The sequence below is a fragment of the Ochotona curzoniae genome, unplaced genomic scaffold (genome assembly GCF_017591425.1).
Source record: "Ochotona curzoniae isolate NIBS_2020 unplaced genomic scaffold, NIBS_Ocur_1.0 patch437, whole genome shotgun sequence".
In the NCBI taxonomy this organism is placed as follows: domain Eukaryota; kingdom Metazoa; phylum Chordata; class Mammalia; order Lagomorpha; family Ochotonidae; genus Ochotona; species Ochotona curzoniae.
The window spans coordinates 418,340-439,269 of NW_024467014.1; the positions used below are offsets into that span (position 1 = coordinate 418,340).

A 20,930-nucleotide genomic window follows, 5' to 3' on the forward strand; every position below is an offset into this window, starting at 1 on the left:
CACAGAAGGGCGGGAAGGGTCAGGATTCGGGGGTGGAGTGGGGTGGGGGGGAATGGGACCGCCGCCGCCGATGCGGGACATCCTCTGCCCAGCCTGGCCTCAGGCAGCCCCTTTCCCGGGGCCCGAGCCGGCCCGGTCCGCCAGCCGCGCTTAAGTACCACACGAGTAAACACGCTAGTCCCGGGCGAGCCAGCGTTCCCGGTGGAGGCGCGCGGCTTCCCGGCCCGCCCAGCCCCGGGAACCGGGCGCCTGAGGCGGCGACTCCGGGCGCGCGGGGACAGCCGGCTGGGGGAGGGGAGAGGCGGGCGGCGCGCCGGGCCGTCGGGGGCGGGGCGAGCGAGGGCAGGTCCGGGCAGCCCGCCCAGGCCCCGCCTCGTCTCCTCGGCGGATAGTGATAGACAGGCTTCCCAGCCAATCAAGACGCGTCTGAGGGACACCGCAGGGAGGAGCAAACTCGGGTCTCCGGAGGGGGCGGGCGGGGGTGGGCTGGGGGGGTGGGGGAAGCCTCTCGAGGTTGGGCGGCGCTTCTAGGAGACCGGCAGCTCTCTCAGCCAATAGGAGGTGGAAGTCGTCCCGTTAGCGCCGGATCCCCGCGGGTAGGGCGGGGCGGGCGGCGCCGTGGGGATCCCGGGGCGGCCGAGGGGCCCTTGACTTCTTGCTCCTCTCGGCGACATGGACCGGATGGCCAGCTCCATGAAGCAGGTGCCCAACCCGTTGCCCAAGGTGCTAAGCCGGCGCGGGGTCGGCGCGGGGCTGGAGGCGGCGGAGCGCGAGAGCTTCGAGCGGACTCAGGTGAGGAGCGGGGATCCCGGCGCATCCCTGGGACACCCGGAGAGACGCAGTGTCCGGGAGCTGCTTGGGCCAGAGTCGCGGGCTTGGAGGCCCAGGAGAGGCCGGGACAAGGCGGCGGCCGCGAGCAAGATGCATCTGAAGCGCGCACAGATTTGAGATCCTGGGTGGCCAGGTGGGGGACCTGCGGGGTACCCCAAGTGGCCCCGGGGAAGTAAGACACGAAGGGCAAGGGGGAGAGGATGGGCGGGCTTGGAGAAGGGAGCTGGACAGAGAGGGGACCACATAGTGGCTTCCATGGGGGCAGGCGGGAAAGAAAGGAACCCCAAAAAGGATTGCCAAATGGAAAGGGTGCGCCTAGGCAAGGGAAGCGCGTGGGGGGACACTTAAAGACCGTGACGACTGTGGCGCCGCCGGGCTGGGCAGTTGAAGGATGGGGAGAGAACCCCTCTTGCGCCTCTCAGTTGCAGCTCTCTTCATTTGCACCTCCCACCCCAGCGCACCCCATTCCCAGGGGCCTCATAAACTTGGCTCTCAGCAGCCTCAGCTGTCCGCCTGAGGTTGGATGAGATCTGCAGGGTGAGAAGGAATGTGGGAAAGACCAAGTGTGGCCCAGCCAGGAATGGGACTAGGGGCCGGAGAGGGGACAGTGAAGTAGGGGACAGGAACTGGTTACTGGGCCTGATGGACCCTGTTGGTCAGGGCTGGCTGAAGTAGAGTCCTGACCCGAGAGATTTTGTCTTTATTCCTCGTCCCCTCCCCAGTTTGGGCCTGATGGCTAAGAGCCTGACTGCCCTATTTGTCCTGCCTGGCCGGGGCTGGAAGCCAAAATTCCTCAGTGCCATCAACAAAAAGCCACAATCCATTTTGACCTCTGAGTCTCACTGCCTGGTGGATCGATTGAATTAAATAAAGCAGGCATGTTTGGGGTGCATGGCTTGGGAAGGTTCGTTTCTCAGAGTAGCGGGGTTTCTTTTTCCATTTCCATGGCTGAAGTTGTGAGCAGATCCGTTGGTTCCCTGTTCTTAATGATCAGAGAAGATGGAGTTGGGCTGTCCTGGGAGAGAAGCTGTGGGGAGGTGGCTGTGGGTGCTCCAAGTCCCAAGCTGGGCTGGAGTCCCACTCTTCACTGCCGATATTTGACCATCAGGACGATTGCACAGTTTTTTTGTGTGTCACACACGTTCTTGGGTGTTTCCTGCTTGGTGACCTGAAGCTTCCTGGTCTCTTGTCCAAGCAGCAGCCTTGGGTTCTTGTTTTGCTTTTTAAGGCAAAGGGAAAACAAACAGGTGTTCCTTTAGAAAAACCCATTTGCTTCTACAATAGCCAACACTTGGGGAAAAAAAAAAAAACAACCTGGGGCAACAGAGAAGCAAACTGCAAGCTTTTGACCTTTATTATAGTGATAGAAGTTAGGTTTGTGCAAGATGCCAGCTGTGTCTGCTGCTCCCGTAGCTCTCCAGGGGCAGCCCAATGAGGAGATGTGTTCTTCAGTATTTTATGTTCTATGGAACACTTGTAATTGGCCTGATTTTACTCTGTGTGTGTGTGTGTGTGTGAAAGAGAGAGAGAGGTTGGTGAATACACGTGAAGTGGTGGAGATAAGAACTGGGAAAGAGAATTTTTGCTTGCTAAGCACTTTCAGAGAGCAAAAGAGGGGGAAGAAAAGAAAATGAGAACAGGCCTAAATCCTGGCATTAGTCAGTCGACAAACATTTATTTTGCTCCATGACTACCTATCTACGTGTATTATGTGGTAGAAAAGTGTGTTAGGGAAGAAAAAAAAAATACGTCTAATGAGCTAAGAGACTATGAGAATCAGCCAAGTCATAATAGTAATTGCTCCTAATTATAGTGCTTGACACCATTCTAACCACTTCATTGTATTGCCTTCTGTAATCTTGATGGGCATTGGGCATGGATGAGGTGGGGGATCAGCCACACTTGACAATGAGGCCATAGAAGCCCAGAGAAATTAAATAACTGGGCAGAGGTCACACAGCTGGATGGGTCCCTCCTCCTTTTAGGTTATGCCTTGCTTTTTTAATTTAAGATTTATTTTTATTTTTATTGCCAAGTCAGATATACTGAGAGTAGGAGAGACAGAGAAGAAGGTCTTCCATCCGATGATCAACTTCCCAAGTGACCGCAATGGCCGGTGTTGTGCCAATCTGAAGCCGGAAACCAGGAACTTTCCTCAAGGTTTCCCACGTGGGTGTAGGGTCCCAAAGCTTTGGGCCTTCCTCGACTGCTTTCCCAGGCCACAAGCAGGGAGCTGGATGGGAAGTAGAGCTGCTTGTGATTAGAACCAGCACCCATAAGGAATCCTGGCACATTCAAGGCGAGGACTTTAGCCGCTAGGCCACCGCGCCGGGCCCTGCCTTGCTTTTTTGTCTTTGAGTCTTGAGCATCTCATTGATACCGGAGCCAGACGATGCTTGAGTTTTACAGCAGGTGCTCGTGCACGCCACGTGTGGCCTCTAGCAATTTGTCTATCATTTTCCTTATTGTAAAAGATAATGTGTCCTGCCACAGGTTTATGGGCAGGGGGTGGCTGAAGTCACATGAGCAAAGGCATCTATGAGCCTGCAGCAAGATCCCAGGCCTGATGATTATAATCTGGATGAGGAAAAAGAGATGGTGGAGGGCAGAAGTGGAACTCGCACTCCAGGGGACAGCCTCCCTGGCTCCTGAGCTAGAGGATAATTACCAAGAGCTGCCTGGACCGCTGCCGGATGCAGGGCCGGCTGTGCGGGTGGGAAAGGGCTGGGAGCCCTCACTAGCGACCCAGCCACGCCTTGGAGCATGAGTTAGCATTTGCAGCCAGAGAGGTGGGGATGGGACATTCCTGGGATTCGGAGTGGCAAAGAGAAATGCTGAAGGTAGGGAAACTTCTAGAGTGGACGGAGGCCACATGGATTGGCTGAGGTGGAAACAGGCTACTGTCACTTCTGACAATGGCTCACCAGCCACCTGGTGCTTGTCATCTCCTATGGTCTGCCCTCTCCAGATGCTCAGATCCAGTGAATGGCTAGTCACCAACAGTCAAGGGAAAAAAAAAAAGCAACCTTATGGAACACCTCCAGACATATTCTTGATCTCTGAATAATACAGTGTGACAATAGCACTTCCATCCTATTGTTAAGGTGTTACAGATCATCTAGAGGGATGATACAAAGTGCATAGGAGGGTGTGTGTACATTTACTGTGGATTCTGTAGCATTGTTTATAAGTGGCTTGAGGGCCAGGTGCCATGGCTCACTGACTAATCCTCACTTTGCAAACGCCAGGATCCCATATTGGTGCTCCTGGCTGCTCCACTTCCCATCCAGCTCCCTGCTTGTGGCCTGGGAAAGAAGTAGAGGATGGCTCAAGGCCTTGGGACCCTGCACCCGTGTGGGAGACCTGGAAGAGCTGCTAGCTCCTGGCTCTGGATTAGCTCAGCTCTGGCCATTGAGGCCACTTGGGGAGTTAACCAGCAGACAGAAGATCTTTCTCTGGCTCATCATAAATCTGATCTGTCTTTCCAATAAAAATAAAATAAATCTTTAAAAAGCCAAACAGGGGACTCTGGCTCATTGGACTGTCTTCTCTCTCTGTGTGGCCTGCAGTCAGCTGTGAACTTGAAGATGGCACTGTGTGTCACTCTTTGCCTGTCAGTCCCCTCTGCTGCCTGAGGCTCCTGGTCAGTGGTGAAGAAGCTACAGTCAAGGGTAGACAGTTGCTGGTTATACCAGCAGCAGCAGCAGCAACAAGGCCCTGGGCCTGGGCGGACAAGTCAGCCGTGGGCCCTGGGCGACATGTGTAATTACCTGCTCTTCTGCTGCACTGCTCGGAGCTTCCTCCTTCTCCTGTCTGGCTGGAAGCCCTGTGCCTTAACTATCAAAGAAAGGGCTCTGATTGAGCTTTTGTTGTTTTTAAAGATGTATTTTTTTTTTTATTGTTCGAAAGACAATTGACAGAAAAAAGAAGGAAAGAGAGAATTTTCCGTCTATTGGTTCATTCTCCAAATGGTTTTAAGAGCCAGGGCTTACCCAGGCTGAAGCCAAGACTTCCGGTTAACCCATGTGGGTGACCCAAGCTTTCCCAGGTTCATTAGCAAAGAATTGATTTAGAAGTGGAGCAGTCAGGAGTTGAACTGGCGCTCACATGGAATGCCAGGGTTGTAGGCAGCAGCTTAAAGCACTGTGCCACAATTACGTCCCGAAGGTCTGTTTTGCCAGTCTTCCTGTGCCTCAACACCTGTACCCTCCACTCATTCTGGCTTGCTTGTCCTTGCCAGTCTCTTTCTGGAAATTTGTCCTCCTCTCCGCTTCTGTCAGTTTCATCCTTGCATCATGTAGGGACCACTGGCTTGTTTGCTGGCCCAGACAAGGCCACAGCCAGATTCTGGGTGTCCCACTCAGCACATCACAAGCACCCTCCAGGTGTTAGGAAAATGGAAAGGAGTTCTTCACCCTTGGACAACTGCTGTGGTGATGTTAAATGTTTGTCTGGAATGCTTGACAGTGCCCGAAGCCTGTGGCTATTCCTTAGTAGGGCTGTAAGATGCCCGGGTATTGGGCCCAGCATGATAGTGTAGTGGCTAAAAGTCCTCGCCTTGAACGTGCTGCGATCCCAAATGGGCACCGGTTCTAATCCCGGCAGCCCCACTTCCCATCCAGCTCCCTGTTTGTGGCCTGGGAAAGCAGTTGAGAATGGCCCAAAGCTTTGGGACCCTGCACCTGGGTGGGAGACCCGGAAGAAGCTCCTGGCTCCAGGTTTCAGATTGGCTCAGCTCCAGCCATTGCAGCCGCTTGGGGAGGAAGGAAGATCTTCCTCTCTGTCTCTCATCCTTTCTAAATATCTGACTTTCCAGTAAAAATAAATAACTCTTTTTTTTTAAAGATGCCCACGTATTATCATCTTCATTTTGTGACGTCATGACTCAGTGGGCTTGCTGATTTACCTGGGGTCATCCTTTTGGGGTGAGGAAGCAAAGGGGGTCACAATTCTAAACCAGGACTATGGATTCCAATTCTCAGACTTCTTGCGCTTAACACTGTCCTCACATCAAGTCAGGAGGGCCCTGAGTCACAGCCAAATCACCCAGACTGGCTGCATCCAAGCCTGTCTCTTAGCCAGAACAGCTATGGGACCAGGCTTGCTACTGTGGGAGCAGCACTGGTGGCTGGGTGGTGGAAGTTGGGGCTGTGGAAATACAGAAGAGTAGACTCTTTAAAAATTTATTTATTTATTTATTTATTTTTATTGGAAAGGCGGAGAGACAGAGAGGAGGAGAGACAGAGAGGAAGATCTTCCGTCCGATGATTCACTCCCCAAGTGAGCGCTAAGCTGATCCAAAGTCGGGAACCAGGAACCTCTTCCAGGTCTCCCCACACAGGTGCAGGGTCCCAATGCTCTGGGCCATCCTTGACTGCTTTCTCAGGCCACAAGCAGGGAGCTGGATGGGAAGTGGAGCTGCCGGGATTAGAACCGGCGCCCATATGGGATCCCGGCACGTTCAAGGCGAGGACTTTAGCTGCTAGGCCATGCCGCTGGGCCCCCAGAAGAATAGATTCTTACAAAGTTCCAGTGGACTGGACCAAAATTAACAGGGTCTGTATGTGTTTTGTGTTGGGGATGCAGATTGTAGACAAGGACAGAAATGAATGGTTCTTATGAGCCTGTTGGATGCCAGGAGTGTGCTAGCTGATGTAAGCCATGGTTCCATTAAAGACAGTCCAGGGTTGTGCAGGAAGTCTGCAGGGGAGCTTGGGTCCCACCATCAGATAGCTATCTGCTTCCCTCTTTGTTGAACATGGGAACGCTTTTGCTCTCTTGCTCGGAATCTTGCGCAGAGGTTCAGCCTGAGAATGAACAATGAAGTTGTAGGGTTGTTCTAGAAGCCCCAGGCTCCTGCCCACAGCCAGTCAGGATGGTGACTGTGGGGGTCCTAATGCGTGTCTGTAGCCTTGACACCATATAGCTCTGGTCTGGTTCTGCCTGTGCAGGTTGTACCCCTCTGAACCAAGATGGCTCTGATCTGCTTCCTGTCTGCTGGGCTTGGTTTTGGAAAACTACAATAGTCAGAACTAGGTGGAATAGCACTTTGAGCCTTGACCTTGGGACTCGCCTTACCCTCCTGCATGTGGACCAGAGATGCAAAGTACACGCTTAGCTGAGGGGAGATCTGAGCAGCTCCCCTGCTTGCAGAGGGGAGGCTGATGTTCTTAGAAGCGTAGATGACTTTTTGGATTCAAGTTGCTGTGCTGCTCTTCTTGCTCCCTTAGTTGGGATGGAAGGCCTGGGAAGGAAGCTGAGAACTTTCTTGGGGTCCCTGGCCTTGCACCTTTCTAGTTTTCCAAGTAGCCATTAAGAGGCAACAATTGACTCCCCACTTCCTGTGGGCAGTAATTATACAAGCAGCTTGTTCAGTCCTTGCAACAAATGGATACAATGTACCAGTTAAGTCTGTCCTTTATGGAAAATGCTTGGGACCAGAAGGGTTTTGGATTTCAGTTTGCATTTGTTTCTGTTTTGTTTGTTTTGTTTTGTTTTGTTTTTGTTTTTGTTTTTGTTTTTGCACATACATAGTGAGATAGCTTAGGGATGGGCCCCAAGTCTAAACACAAGACTTATTTATCTGTCACCCATGCCATGTCTACACCTCACCAGGAATTCATTTTATACACTATTTTTACTGTGTTTTTATTTTGACCGTGACCCATCCCAAGAGGTCAAGATGTGGAATTTTCCACTGTTGGCACTCAGGGCACTTCAGCCCTGGGAGCACTTTTTCGGACTGGGGGTGCTCACCAATCCCTATTTTACAGATGAGGGATAGTGAGACTTCCAGGGGTCCTGGTCCCAGAGCCTGGCTTTGTGCCTGTGCTTTCCCTGAGCCCTTCCGTCCCTGTCTCACACCCACTCACCCTGTTCTTCCTTCCCTTTCCTTGAGGCCTGAGGTTCCCAAGGCACTGGCCTCATCCCACTTTTTTGCCTCTTGCCCGCTTTTCTTGGCTACCCCACACCTCCCTGCTTCTGGCTCCCCACATCTCCCTAGGGACTCCCCGGCCTGTGTGGCCACTTCTCTGAAAACATCTGACCCTGGACAACCCCCTCCTTTCACACCATACCCCTTCCCCACTGGGGGCTGTCACCAGGCTCCACCACTCAGTATTGTGGTGTCATTATTGAGCCCTCCATCCCCTTCTCCGGTCTCCCGCATAGCCTGGTGCTTCGGGTTCCACCCCTGGGATGCTCCTGTAGTGGATAAGCCCTTGCTTCTCTCTGTCCCCCTGTTCCTGCCCTTCCTACTTCTTGCCTGCCTCCTGGTCACCCCATCTGCCCTGCCCGATGTGGGTGGCTGGCTGCCCCTCTAAAGTGTAAAACAACTTCTCTATCCACCCCCTTTTATTTTTAATGAGAATTTTCCCTGGGTCCCTAGGATAAATTGCATGATATGGCACCAACACGGTACCCTCAGTCCCTGTCCTTGTCTACCTTGTACTTAATAGCCAGTTCTTGTAATTTGGACCCAGATGGGTCATGTGTTTGAGGAAGGGGGCCCCTGGCTTATGCGGGTGTCCTTCCATTTCCCCCAAGCTCAAGCTTGGCCTCCCTCCAGCTGCTACACTCTCCAGGATAGGCTCTGGGTCTCACCTGTCCTTCCAGGAGCAGGCACCAGTGCCTGGCTAAGCCTGAAGAGCTGGAGGCTTAGGCTCTGTGGGCAGGTCACCACTGGGTGGGCCCGTCTCAAGTACTCATGGTGGAGGTACTCCCTCTGTTTCCTTTGATTTCTCCAATGTTTAATTCCTACCATGGGCACACCTGGTGGTGGTGAGGGAGGCAAGCCTCTGTGCGCAAGGTACAGGGGAAACTTGCCCAGGGGACTCCCCAGGAGCCAAGGCTGGGGGGGGGGGGGACACTCATTCAGGAGGGATCCAGAATAAGGGCTCAAAGTTAATGGTCTGAGTTTCTGTAAATTGGTCAACCTTGTCTAAGTGCTTCTAAGACATGGCCTTGAACTTGCCGGAGCTTCTTTTTTGACCCAGTGAGAACTTTTTGGAGCTGAAAGATGTTGCCTGAATGGGGAGGCATAGGGCTAGTGTCCTGCATTCCCAGATGTGGCACACGTAGTGCTGGAGGGAGCAGCTGGGGGTGGAGTGTTGGGGTGTTAGGCCAAGTGCAAGTACAGGTTGAGTATTCCTGATCTGAAAATCCAATACCCAAAAGGCTCTCTGTTGACACTTTCTGAGCACTGACTGGACGTCGCAAGCAAGTGGAAAGTTCCACACCATGAACTTTAATTATTTAATTATTAAAAATATTACACAAAATTGCCTTCCGGTTGTGTGTGTTGGGTGTATAAGGCGTGTAGATGGATTTCTGGCTTGGAGTCGGGCCTAACCCCCAGGATGCTTATGCAGCTATCCCAACATTGCAAGCCTGAGTGGAAGAACCTTTCTCTGTGGTGCAATTTCTTGCTACAAAATGAAGAGGTGGCACAAAATTTCACTAGGCACTTCTAGTTTCCTAGTATTTTATTTATTTGTTTATTTTGAGAGGCAGAGAGACACGAAAGAGAGAGCTCGCATAAGCTGGTTTGCTTCTCAAATGCCTTCAGTGGCTGGAACTGAGCTGGGCTAAAGCCAGTAGTTGGGGAATCAGACCAGGCCCTCCAAATGGGGGTTAAGAACCCAAATGCTGCTCTGGCATAATGGTTCAACTGGCTAATCCTCCACCCACCAGTGCCAGCATCCCACACGGGCGCTGGTTCATGTCCTGGCTGCTCAACTTCCCTGTTTATGGCATGAGAGGACATGCATATATTACAAAGTCAAATATACAGAGGAGGAGAGACAGAGAGGAAGATCTTCCATCCAGTGATTCACTCCCCAAGTGGCCGCAATGGCCGGAGCTGAACCCATCCAAAGCCAGGAGCTGGGAGCTTCTTCTGGGTCTCCCACGAGGAAGCAGGGTCCCAAGGCTTTGGGCTGTCCTTAACTGCTTTCTCTGGCCTCAATCAGGGAGCTGGATGGGAAGCAGGGTCTGCTGGGATTAGAACCTGCACCCATATGGGATCCCAGTGCATGGAAGGAGAGGACTTTAGCCACTAGGCTACCATGCTGGGTCCTCAACTTCTCTCCCCCTTTTTTTTTTTTTAAGATTTATTCATTTTTATTACAAAGTCAGATATACAGAGAGGAGGAGAGACAGAGAGGAAGATCTTCCGTTCGATGATTCACTCCCCAAGTGAGCTGCAATGGCCGGTGCTGCGCCGATCCGAAGCTGGGAACTAGGAACCTCTTCCAGGTCTCCCACGTGGGTGCAGGGTCCCAAAGCTCTGGACCGTCCTCAACTGCTTTCCCAGGCCAGAAGCAGGGAGCTGGATGGGAAGCGGGGCTGCCGGGATTAGAACCGGCGCCCATATGGGATCCCGGCGCATTCAAGGTGAGGACTCTAGCCGCTAGGCCATGCTGCCGGGGCCTCAATTTCTCTCTTTACCAGTACTTTCCCAAGGCATTCTGTGTGGGGAACCCCCCAGAGACCTGGAGTTCTCTAGCTATTGATGGTGCCCCTCATTTAGACAGGGGCGGGGCATGTTCCCTGCCCTCTTTGGGCACTGATTGTCTTACTTATCTGGCATTGTTAAGGACTGTTCGATGAACCAGATCCATTGGGGCAGTGTGAGCACACCAGTGCCTTGGGCTGTGGTTGCTGCACCAAGCTGAGGTTAATGGCTTGGAGGAATGCCCACCCAGGGAAGGCAGCTTGGTAGCCCCACCTCCCTGCAGGGTGGAGGTCACTTCCTGTTTTCCTGCCCAGCAAAGACAGGCAGGGTGGAGCCGTGGTCTCAACTCCTGGGCCGTACAGTCTGGCACTGGTGAGGGGAGAGAGCCTGGGACTCCAACATGTCCGTTGGCTCAGATGGCAGTAGAGAGTGGGGCGTATTTTCTTGGATGAGAAAGCTGTTGCCACCTCCTCTGCTAGTAGCGCTACAAGACAGCTTAGGAAGCTGGCCAGGGACGGCCGGAAGACAGGGTGGCTGCTGCCTTCGGATTTCATGGCAGCTGCCCCTGCTGGCCCAGAACCATTTTGAAAGCCGCAGAACAAGCGAGCAGTGGGTGACTGTGGTCGGCTTTCAGGTAGGGACATCACGGCCCAGAGTTAAGGAGCCAGACTGGGAGAACCAGAGTTGAGGTTTGAACCTGAAGTGTTGTATCAAGCATACAGATTTATTTATTTATTTTAAGTCTTTTCCAGTGGAGTTCTTTGAGCTTTAGAAAAATTTCTCGCAGAAGGAAAATTTTGCAACACATGGAACTGCCAAAGGGCCTATATCCATATTAATCCAGAATATGTAATAAGTAAGATAAGTAACAACACCACCACCAAAAGACTGGGACTGGTGTTGTGGTGCAGTGGGTTAAGCTGCTGCTGTGACAGCACCATTCCATATGAGCACTGGTTCAAGTTCCAGCTGCTCCACTTCTGATCCAACTTCCCACTAATGTGCCTGGGAAGACAGTGCAGGATGGCCCAAGTACTTGGGCTCCACTACCCAAGCATGAGATCCAGAAGGAGTTCCAGGCTCCTGGCCTCAGCCTGACCCAGCCCTGGCTGCTGTGGCCATTTGGGGAGTGAACTACCCCAGTTGGAAGATTTTTCTCTCTTACTCTGTCTTTCCCTCTATCTATCACTCTGTTGTTTTTTTTTTCTTTTTTCAAATGAATAAATAGTGGTTTTTTTTTTTAAAGACAATAGAAACATCAGGAAATACCCTATGAAGAAAGGCAAGCAATTGACCAGTAATTATATGAACAAGGCAGTGTGCAATGTCATTAGGAATCGGGACAGTGCAGGTTAGCATTCTAGTGAGCTTCTGCTCCATGCCCATCGGGAGGCTGGCACCAAGATGAGCAGCTCACTGACAGTGCCAAGATGTGACAAGGACGTGGGACAGTGGAAAAAGACTTGTGCCGATGAGACTGTAAGCTGGTGCAGCCATCAGCACACAAATTAGCATTATCCTAAGAGTGTGCTTGGTGTTGCAGCAGCCCCACTGGCTAGCTGCATGGGCATGCACACATGTGTGCCAAAGATAACACAGTTGCCCTCATAGTTGACAAGAAGTCCCAACCTGGGAGTGGCCTCGAAGTGTCTTGACAATAGGTGCCTATCCAAATGGCAATATTGCCTTTCATTGGAAAACTATACACCCGTGAAAAGGTGAATTCTAGTTCTGTTGAACAGCGTGCAGGGGGCTAATAGGCATGATGTTGAGTGAGAGAAGAAAAAAGGCAGATACAAAAGAGACTTTCTCTATGCTCCCATTTTATTTATTTACTTTAAAAATATTTATTTTATTGAAAAGGCAGATTTATAGAGAGAAGGAGAGACAGAGAGAAAGATCTTCTATCCACTGGTTCACTCCCCAAGTAGCCTCAACAGCTAGAGAGAGCTGAGCTGATGCAAAGCCAGGAGCCTCCTCTGGGTCTCCCATACCCGGTGCAGGGTCCCAAGGCTTTGGGCTGTCCTCAACTGCTTTCTTAGGCCACAAGCAGGGAGCTGGATGGGAATGGAGCATCTGGAACATGAACTAGCACCCATATGGGGTCCTGGCGCTTGAAAGGGGATTTAGGCAATTGAGCCACTGCACCTAGTTCTCTGCTTCCATTTTATATATTAGGTTCAGAAAAAAAGGCAAAATGAAAACAGCAGTTAAAAGTGTTTCTCTAGATTGTAAAAACCATTAAAAAAAAAAAAAAGGAAGTGATTGTCACAGAAACCCAGTAAAAGGTCTAGAGGAGACAAGTGGTTGGAGGGTGGGCACAGGGTTGCCAGCTGTTCTCTTAGGAGCCTGGGTGGCAGTTTGTGAGGAACCATTAGGTTGAATGTTTTGATTCTGTTTAGTTTTCCAATTTTATGCAAAATACAAAAAAACTCCCCACTCTCCTGCCATGCTCCTGGCCCTTCCCTGTCTGTGCTTCGTTTGAGGACACTGTCAGCAACCGCCTTCCCTAGAGAGAGCATTTCCTTCATGGACAGAGCATGTACAAGCAGCTGCCTCCCCACGCTGCTGCTGGAACAGGTAGCCTGGCAGTTAGGACTGCTCATTAGCCAGCTTTTAGTACATTGGCCCTCTACTGCTGTCCATGGTCCACCTTTCTTCATGGCAGGTGCGTTCTCCAGCTGCTCCAGCTGTTGTTGCTCTAGCTAGCAGAAAGCCTTGCATCAGCTCAGCTGGGATTAAAAAAAAAATAACAAAACAAAAAAGCTATCAAGGTAAGATTGCTTCCCAAGGCCCAAAGGATGCACGGGAGCTTGGTTCACGAGTCACAGGTCCAACTGTGAGTCACAGAGCCATGGTGGTCCAGAAGCCTGGCAGAACACCTTGGCCTTCTCCCGATGGTGCATGGTGGAGGTCTGTAGCTGGCATTGTGACCTGTGGGACCAGCCTGGGCTCTCCTTTCCTCTCATCTTGCCTGGTCCTCTGGCATGAACTTCACAGTTCCTTTTCCAGGCCAGATGCAGGTGGCTGCCCTGGGGATGGCTGGTCAGCACTGGGGCTTTGCCTGGTCTGGGCTTGGGAAGTGGCAGGCATTCCTGTAGTATCCTGTCTATTGCTGTGACTTTGGTTTTCCAAGCTGCACATGTCTGGCCCTCCAAGCCTCACCCATTGTAAGAAGTTTGTGGAAAGAATGATAGAATACTTTGAGAATTGAATGAGCATCGACTGGCTTTTGGGGTCCCCAGTTCTGAGTGGTTGATGAGCTCTCTCTGTGTCTAGAAGTGAATCAGGACTCCACCTCTACTCTTCTCAAGTTGGGGGGTTCTCAGTTATAAGCCAGTCCAGCTCATCCAACCTGCAGTATTCCCCTGATCATCTGTGACACCCCGCTGTCCTGCACACCCATGACTAGTCCCCCAGCCACATTGGTTCTGTCTCCTCACTTGCTTTCTACCCCACTGTCTCTGCCCTAGTTCAGGCCCCATTTCTCACCCACACTGTTTATTGCATAGCCCAGTTGGCCTTCCTGCCTCCCTCCCACAGTCCCTGCCCTCAGATTTCCCCTATCCTAGGCTGTTAGAGTTCTCTTGTCAAATGCCAATTGCCTGCAACTCTTCACAGTAAAAAAACAAAACAGAACAACAATCCTGCTCTACTTTATTCTAAGCTGCAACTCAAGCTCTTGACATGGCCCAGAGCCCAGTCTTTTTAGACTTAACACCATACCAAGACCCTTTCTATGGTCCGGGCCCATCAAACCCCTTAGCACCTGCCAGACACAACCCCTCTTTCTACCTCAAGTGCAAAATTAAAAATATATACACACACACACACACACACACACACAGATTTATTTATTGGAAAGATGAAGTGATAGCTCCCTCCTAGGGTCTGCATTAGCAGGAAGCTGGAGCCAGGAGCCAGGAATCAAGCTCAGGTCCTTCCAGGTAGGATGTGGGGGTCTTCAGCACTGAGCTAACTGTCCTCACCAGTATTGATTGGGGAAACCGATAATACCCATGATTCCCTTTGATTAATGCTGTAGCAGGAAAACAAAACAAAACAAAACAAAATGGCAGAGCCAGTTTCCACCCTGAGGCTGGTGCCAGCACTTACATGAGCATATTTGATCTGTTCTGTATTGGAGCAAAAGAGAAGTGTCGACAGCACTAGCTGGGTACTGTTGACTGCACTTGAAGAAGAGAGGATTCAGCAGGAAGGGCCATAGCAGAGAGGGAAGCCTTTGTTTGCGGCCCTGGCGGACTTGCGGATTCATGCTTTGTAGTAGCTTAGGTTCCAGCACTGGAACCTGGGACTCTGGTGTTCCATGGTAGAAGTTACTTCACAGATGGTGTTAAGGACCCAAGGAGAGGGAAGTGGCTCAGATAATCGGATGAGCCCACATCCGAGGACACACGTACCTGAAAACAGAGGGCCAGCTTGGACTCTGTGCTTACAGGTGAAGGCCCCATGGCAAGGATGGGAGGGTGGCAGGGGGCCATTTCTTGGGCCATCCTCTGCTGCCTTCTGAGTGCGTGAGTGGGAAGCTGGATCAGAAGTGGAGCGATGGAGACTCCAGCTGGCGCTCCGTTGTCCTTGGTGGGTGTGAGATACAGCCCACGTCCAGCCACCAGCAGGCAGCTTTTAGCAGCTAAACGTCCCTGACTGGATAGGCAGCTTGGGATTGGTGTCTTAAGGCATTAAATTTTCTACATGACTTTGGAACTGAACTCTTCCCAGAATCTTCAGGAAGGAAGGGAACCCTGCCGACTCCCAAGTTCAGCTGAGACCGTGTTGGCCTGGGGGAACCCACGGAACCGTGAAATAATAAATGGGTAATGTTTTAAGCTTCTGAGTTTACGGTCATGTGTTACAGCAGCACTGGGAAGCTAACAAGGTAACAGGTAACGTATGCCCCATGGTGAGGCCAGCCTTCCAGGCCCAAAGGGGTCCTTGTTCTTTCATTCCTGCCATTGGCAGCCAGAGACCAAACACTGAATTTCCACGCTTGGCGCTGGTTCACAGAAGTTTTATCCTGGAAAAACAGTCCAGCAGCCTGTTCCAAACATTCTTTCCTGCTGGGCCGTGGAGTTCTTTGGTCCAGCTCCAAGTTTGAGGATCACGGATATAATTTACTTAACCTTTAAACAAAAATGGTGTTTTGATCAGGTACTGAGCTGTCTGTTAAAAGGCAGATGGGAAAATCCCACTGGAGCTGTCAGATCATGATGGCGTGTCTGCTGGAGTGAGATGGCCCACAGACAGGAAGCAGGAGTCGTGCCACAGTGTGGTAAGCAGCCCGTATTGGAATGCCAGTTCCAGTCCCTGCTGCTCCCTGTTAATGCTCTCAGAATAGCAGAGGAAGGTGTGCTTGTATCCCTGCCACCCAGATGGAGTTCCTGGCTCCTGGTTTCAGTCTGGTCCTGCCCTAACTGTTGTGTCATTTGGAGAATGAATCAGCAAATAGAAGATCTCTTTTTGTTTCTCTCTCTCTCCATGTTACTCCATCTTTCAAGTTAAAAAAAATACATATATGTATATATATGTGCATATATGTATATATTTCAAAAGGACAGGCAGCAGAGGTAGGGTGAACTGAGTGGCCTTGCCCCAGGGGCTTGTCCCGTGCTGACACTGTCCAGGTTCACAGTGGTGTGGAGCATCCTGGAGCTACTGGGCTTGGCTGTGTCACAGCGTTGAGCTGCCAGAGCCCTGACTTAGGAACCAGGAAGCCTGGCTTCCCCAAGCCATGGTTTCCTATGTCCTGCCATGGTCATATCCCCTTGGAGGTCTTCCTTCTGTTGTCTGTGAAATGGGTGGGGTTGGTTGACGTTATCCCTGAGGCTCCGAGAATTAGTCATTCTGTGACCACACAGTGACTGAAGCGGTTTACGCTCCGTGTTGAACTGTGGCTCTTGTAGAGTCCTAACTCCTGCCATGTGCTTTTGTGCCTCACAGCTCTGGTCACTAAAGTTTTTGTCCCCCACTGGGAGACTCTACCTCCTGGGTAACCCTGGTTGTACATCCTTTCTAAGGGGAATCTTCTTCTGTGTCAGTCGCATTACAGTCTCTTGTGCTCGGGCACCTTCTTCTGTACTTGACTTGGGGCTGTCAGCTATAGCCTACGTACACGTAACCCTGACCTTCATCCATCGCTCTAATTTAGTGTAAGACAACAGAAAAAACGTTTTGCAGAAAAAACTTCTTGATGCTGAGTCAGAGACCACCCCGGAGTGTGTGTGTGTGTGTGAGACGCATGTGCAGTATACCTTGTTTGACGTAGAGAACGTCGGAACTGGAAGGGCTGTAAGACAGGCTGGCAGCCACGGGCTAAATTTAAACCTTTAGATTTTTTTAAAAATAAACTTGGAACCTGGAGCCGGTACATAAACAACATCTTCCTGTTGTCTGCCCTGGCTTCAGCACTGACCTTGGCTGCTGGTGTGTCCTGAGCTACAGGTTCTGATGCAGGCCAGCTTGCTAGAGGAAGTGGAGGGTCGGGAAAGGATAAGACCTCGCTCAGCTCAGGAGGCCAGCCTCAGCCGTGCCCTGCACATCCCTGCCCTGCCCCCACCCCCTTCTACCCTAGGTTGTGGAAGAACTGTGTGTTGGGAGGGACTCATGCACCGCTGGATCTGTAGCCTCAAGAAGGACACTGCGGCACTGTTGTGGCACAGGGCTAACAACTATTGTGATGGAAGGATAGAAGCAAAGGCTGGAGCCGGGGTACCGGTGGCCAAGGAGAACGCTAGCTCCGGGTCAGGAGACTGGAGGTAGGGTTGGCGTTGTGGCTCCGCCTCTTACTAGCTGTGTGGTCCAGAAGTTTTTGCTGTGGATTTTGTTTTCATTTAAGTTAAACATATGAGTAGTTATAAAAGTCACGTGATTATAATATTTCCATATTCCTTTTCCTCTTACCCTGTTTCCTGCTTCCCATAAGCCTCCAGTGAATTTTTAAAAGAAATACGCATTTTTATTGGAAAGGCAGAATTATAGAGAGAGGGAGACAGACAAAACAAGAGCTTCCATCTTCTGGTTCACTCCGTCGATGGCTGTATCAAGGGCTGAGCCAGGCTGAATCAGGAGTTAGGAAATTCATCAGGGTCTCCCAAGCGGGTGGCAGGGGCCCAAGCATTTGGGCCATCTTCTGCTGCTTTCCCTGGCACACTAACAGGAAGTTGGATAGGAAGTGAGATAGCTGAGACTTGAACTGACACCCAAGTGAGATGCTTGTATCACAGGCGGTGGCTTAGCTTGCACAGCTCCCAGCTGATTCTTGTAACCACTCATCTGTGTGAGTGATCTTGTAACCCGCCATGGTGGAAGAGAAAGGTGTAGCATGCACTTAGACCTATGTTTCCCTGCTCCCAAAATAAGCACATATTTTCAGCGTCAGCTTGAAGTTACCGTGACTCTGAGCATGCTAAAGGCAGCCAAGTTCCCGGTGTAAGTTTGGCTATTGGTTTGTCTTTTGCTTCACACATTTTGGTTATCCTCAAATCAGCCTGTTGCCTTTGAGTATTTGCTGGAGTTTCTGTTTATCATGCATTGATCCGTGGTTCTCTCTGCAGTGTGTGTATGGGCACCCTATGGAAACAGTGTATTTGATATTCATCGTGTCCTTCTCACCCTGGGGTCAAGTGTGAAAGTCAATGGACAGGATCTGTGTCAGAGGAAGATGACATAGCCTGGTGATGATTACCGCTGTCTGGAACTTTCTTGCCAAATCTCCAACCTAGAGAGCAATTACAGGGCAAATGACTGGGTGCTGCACCGGGCACTGTGGGAGATAGCTAACACGTGTCTGAGCCAAAAGACCGAGCGGGTTAAGCATGTCTGTGGGGCGATGAAGAGTTTGGGCCAATCTGTGGGTGAGTTATCTGTAACATTTGTAGAGGACAGTCTGTGACGTCAGGGGATCTGATGTCATGGAGCGTACCAGGGATCTGGTTAGAGACAGAAGCCCGGGCCAAATGAACCGGGCTGGCTTGGCAGCTTTTAGGGAGGAGAAATGCCTGGGGAGACAGCAGGTGTCTCCCAGGGATGATGCTGGGATTCTGGGCATCTCCTTCCTGCCTTGCTGTGGGGGCAGCTCAGAGCCTGGCAGTTCTAAAAACTCTTGTTTTATTTTCATCTCTTCTGAGCTCTAGTCTATTATATTTAGAAAGCCTTTTGTCATGGGAAATGATGGTGGAGTGCTGAGAGTGAATCTTCACTCTCAGGGGTAGATTTGCAAGCACTATTCCCTCCCCAGGTCCCAGGGTTTGGGGCAGACCAGCTTCAGGACCTGCTAGGAAACCCTCATTCACGAATCAGAGAACAGTATTTGTTTCTCATTTAGTCGAAAGGCAAGAAAATGGAAAAATAGTGAAAAGATCCTTCATCTGCTGGTTCATACCCCTAGAGCCTGTCATGGACCAGACAGTGCTGGACCGGGCTGGAGCCAGGAGCTTGGAACTCCATCCAGGCCTCCCAGATGGGTGGCGGAGATTCAGATACTTCAACTATTCCCTGCTGCCTCCCAGGGTGCGCATCAGCAGGAAGCTGGACTGGAAGCAGAGAATTAAGCTGGGAATGGAGCTTTAACGTGGGATGCAGCATCTCAGCAGCATCCTATCACACTGTCAAAGATCAGACCCTCAACTGGCCTCTGCTGACCGGGGCTGTTTAACAGTGTTGAGGTTATGAAATGCCAGGGGAGGCAGAGGCACTGAGAAAGACCGGAAAAGAGATGTTCCTCCTCGTTGTGACTTAGGTGGGATCCTAAAGATCACAGTTATGGAGAAACTGGTGAAAGCCACAGGCATTCCCTAGTGCGAGGGTGCTGCAGAAAGTTCGTGGAACTTGGGACACTGGGCACTGGCTCCTGGGGTGGACCCTAGGCAGGTGACTCTTCTCTAGGAAACAGGATGGAATCAGAGGCTGCAGCTTGTTAGAGTCACACCAGCAATCTGGCAGGGAGGCAAGGACTGTGCCAGGGGCCTGGGGAGGACAGTGGGGGGGAGGTGAGGGATGAGCCAGGGGCAAGGAGGAAGTCGGTAGCTGCGTGCCAGTGTGAATGTCTCACTTTTGATGACTGTCTAGGCTTATGTAAGATGTGAGTTAATAGAAGAGGAAGCTGGGCGAAGGGTGTACGGGAACTCAGGACTATTTTCGTCAGTCTTCTGAAAGTCTAAAATTATCTTCCAACTAAAATGCTAAAAAAAAAGGGGGGGGTAAAAAAATGTGGCATGTTGCCTGGCAAACCCTCAGTGAGAGCCACGTGTGTTCGCCCTTTCATTCCTGGAGACTCCAGTGCACCCCCGCACTGCCCCCAACACACACGGGGAAGGAAGGGCAGAGTGGTCTGTTCAGGGTCAGGATGGAGGAAGTACCTGCTCGAAAGGGGAGCTGCTGCCGGGGCCAAGGGTATGCAGGTGGAAGTGGAACAGAACCTGCTGAGCAGAAGCTGTTGTAGGCCTCGCCCTGAGTGGGGTGGGGGGGGCAGGGCAAGGTGGTAAGGGGAGACTGGGCAGCCATAGGTACAGCCTGGTTTGGTTCCTTCCTAGCTCGTGGAGACTGGAGAAGCACCTCCCCTGGGACAGGGGCCACTGTGTGAGTGTCTGGGCAGAATGACTGGGTCTGGAGCAGATGGCCTGTTCCCTGCCTCTGACGCCTCCCTTAACCCTACCTATCCCCCACCAGGCTGTCTTTGGTACCACTTTCTTGTGCCCACCCAACGACCCTTTCTGGGAAGATGTTTGCTAGTCTTGTTTCCTGGTGGCTTAGAGCTCCTATAGGTCCCAGGGTCCACTGAGGCTGTGCGATGACTGAATGAATGAGTGAGTGAATGAATGAGTGAGTGAATGAATGAGTGAGTGAATATATTTAAGGATTTATTTTATTTACTTAAAAGGAGAGTGGCAGGACCCAATGCGGTAGCCTAGTGGCTAAAGTCCTTGCCTTGCACTTACTGGGATCCCATGTGGGTGCTGGTTCTAATCTCAGTGGCCCCACTTCCCATCCAGCTCCCTGCTTGTGACCTGGAAAAGCAGTCAAGAACTACCCAAAGCTTTGGCGCTCTGTGCCTGTGTGGGAGACCTGGAAGAAGCTTCTGGCTCTTGGCTTTAAATCAGCTCAGCTCTGACCATTATGGTTGCTTGGGGATTGAATCAGCAGACAAAAAATCTTCCTCTCTGTCTCTCCTCCTCTCTGTATATCTGAATTTCCAGTAAAAATAAAAAGAAATCTGGATGTGGCACAATGGCCTAGTGGCTAAAGCCCTCGCCTCGCATGCGCCAGGATCCCATATGGCTGCCAGTTCTAATCCTGGCAGCCCTGCTTCCCATCTAGCTCCCTGATTGGGAAAGCAGTCAAGGACTGCCTGAGGCTCTGGAACCCAGCACCCGTGTCGGGGACCTGAAGGAGGCTCCAGGCCCCTGGCTTCGGATTGGCTCAGCTCCAGCCATTGTGGCCGCTTGGGGTGTGAATCAGCAGATGAAAGTTCTTCCTCTATGTCTCTCCTCCTCTGTACATCTGACTATCCAATAAAAAAAGAAACCTTAAAAAAAAAAAAAAAAGAGTGACAGGGACGCATACACACACACACAGAGCGAGAGAGAGAATGCTTAAATCTGCTGGCTCACACCCTAAATAGCTACAATAA

At 51.3% G+C, this 20,930-nt stretch overlaps 1 protein-coding gene across 3 annotated transcripts in view; it reads left to right on the forward strand.

The window, feature by feature from the left end:
• Positions 1-634: 634 nt before the first annotated feature.
• The window catches only part of LOC121168015 (huntingtin-interacting protein 1), a 98,871-nt gene continuing 78,575 nt past the window's right edge, over positions 635-20,930 (forward strand). For all 3 annotated transcript variants that reach the window (XM_040997774.1, XM_040997777.1, XM_040997775.1), the window contains exon 1: positions 635-792. In XM_040997774.1, coding sequence (XP_040853708.1) covers positions 673-792 — 120 coding nt within the window. In that variant the 5' untranslated portion in view covers positions 635-672. The remainder of the gene's footprint in view (positions 793-20,930) is intronic.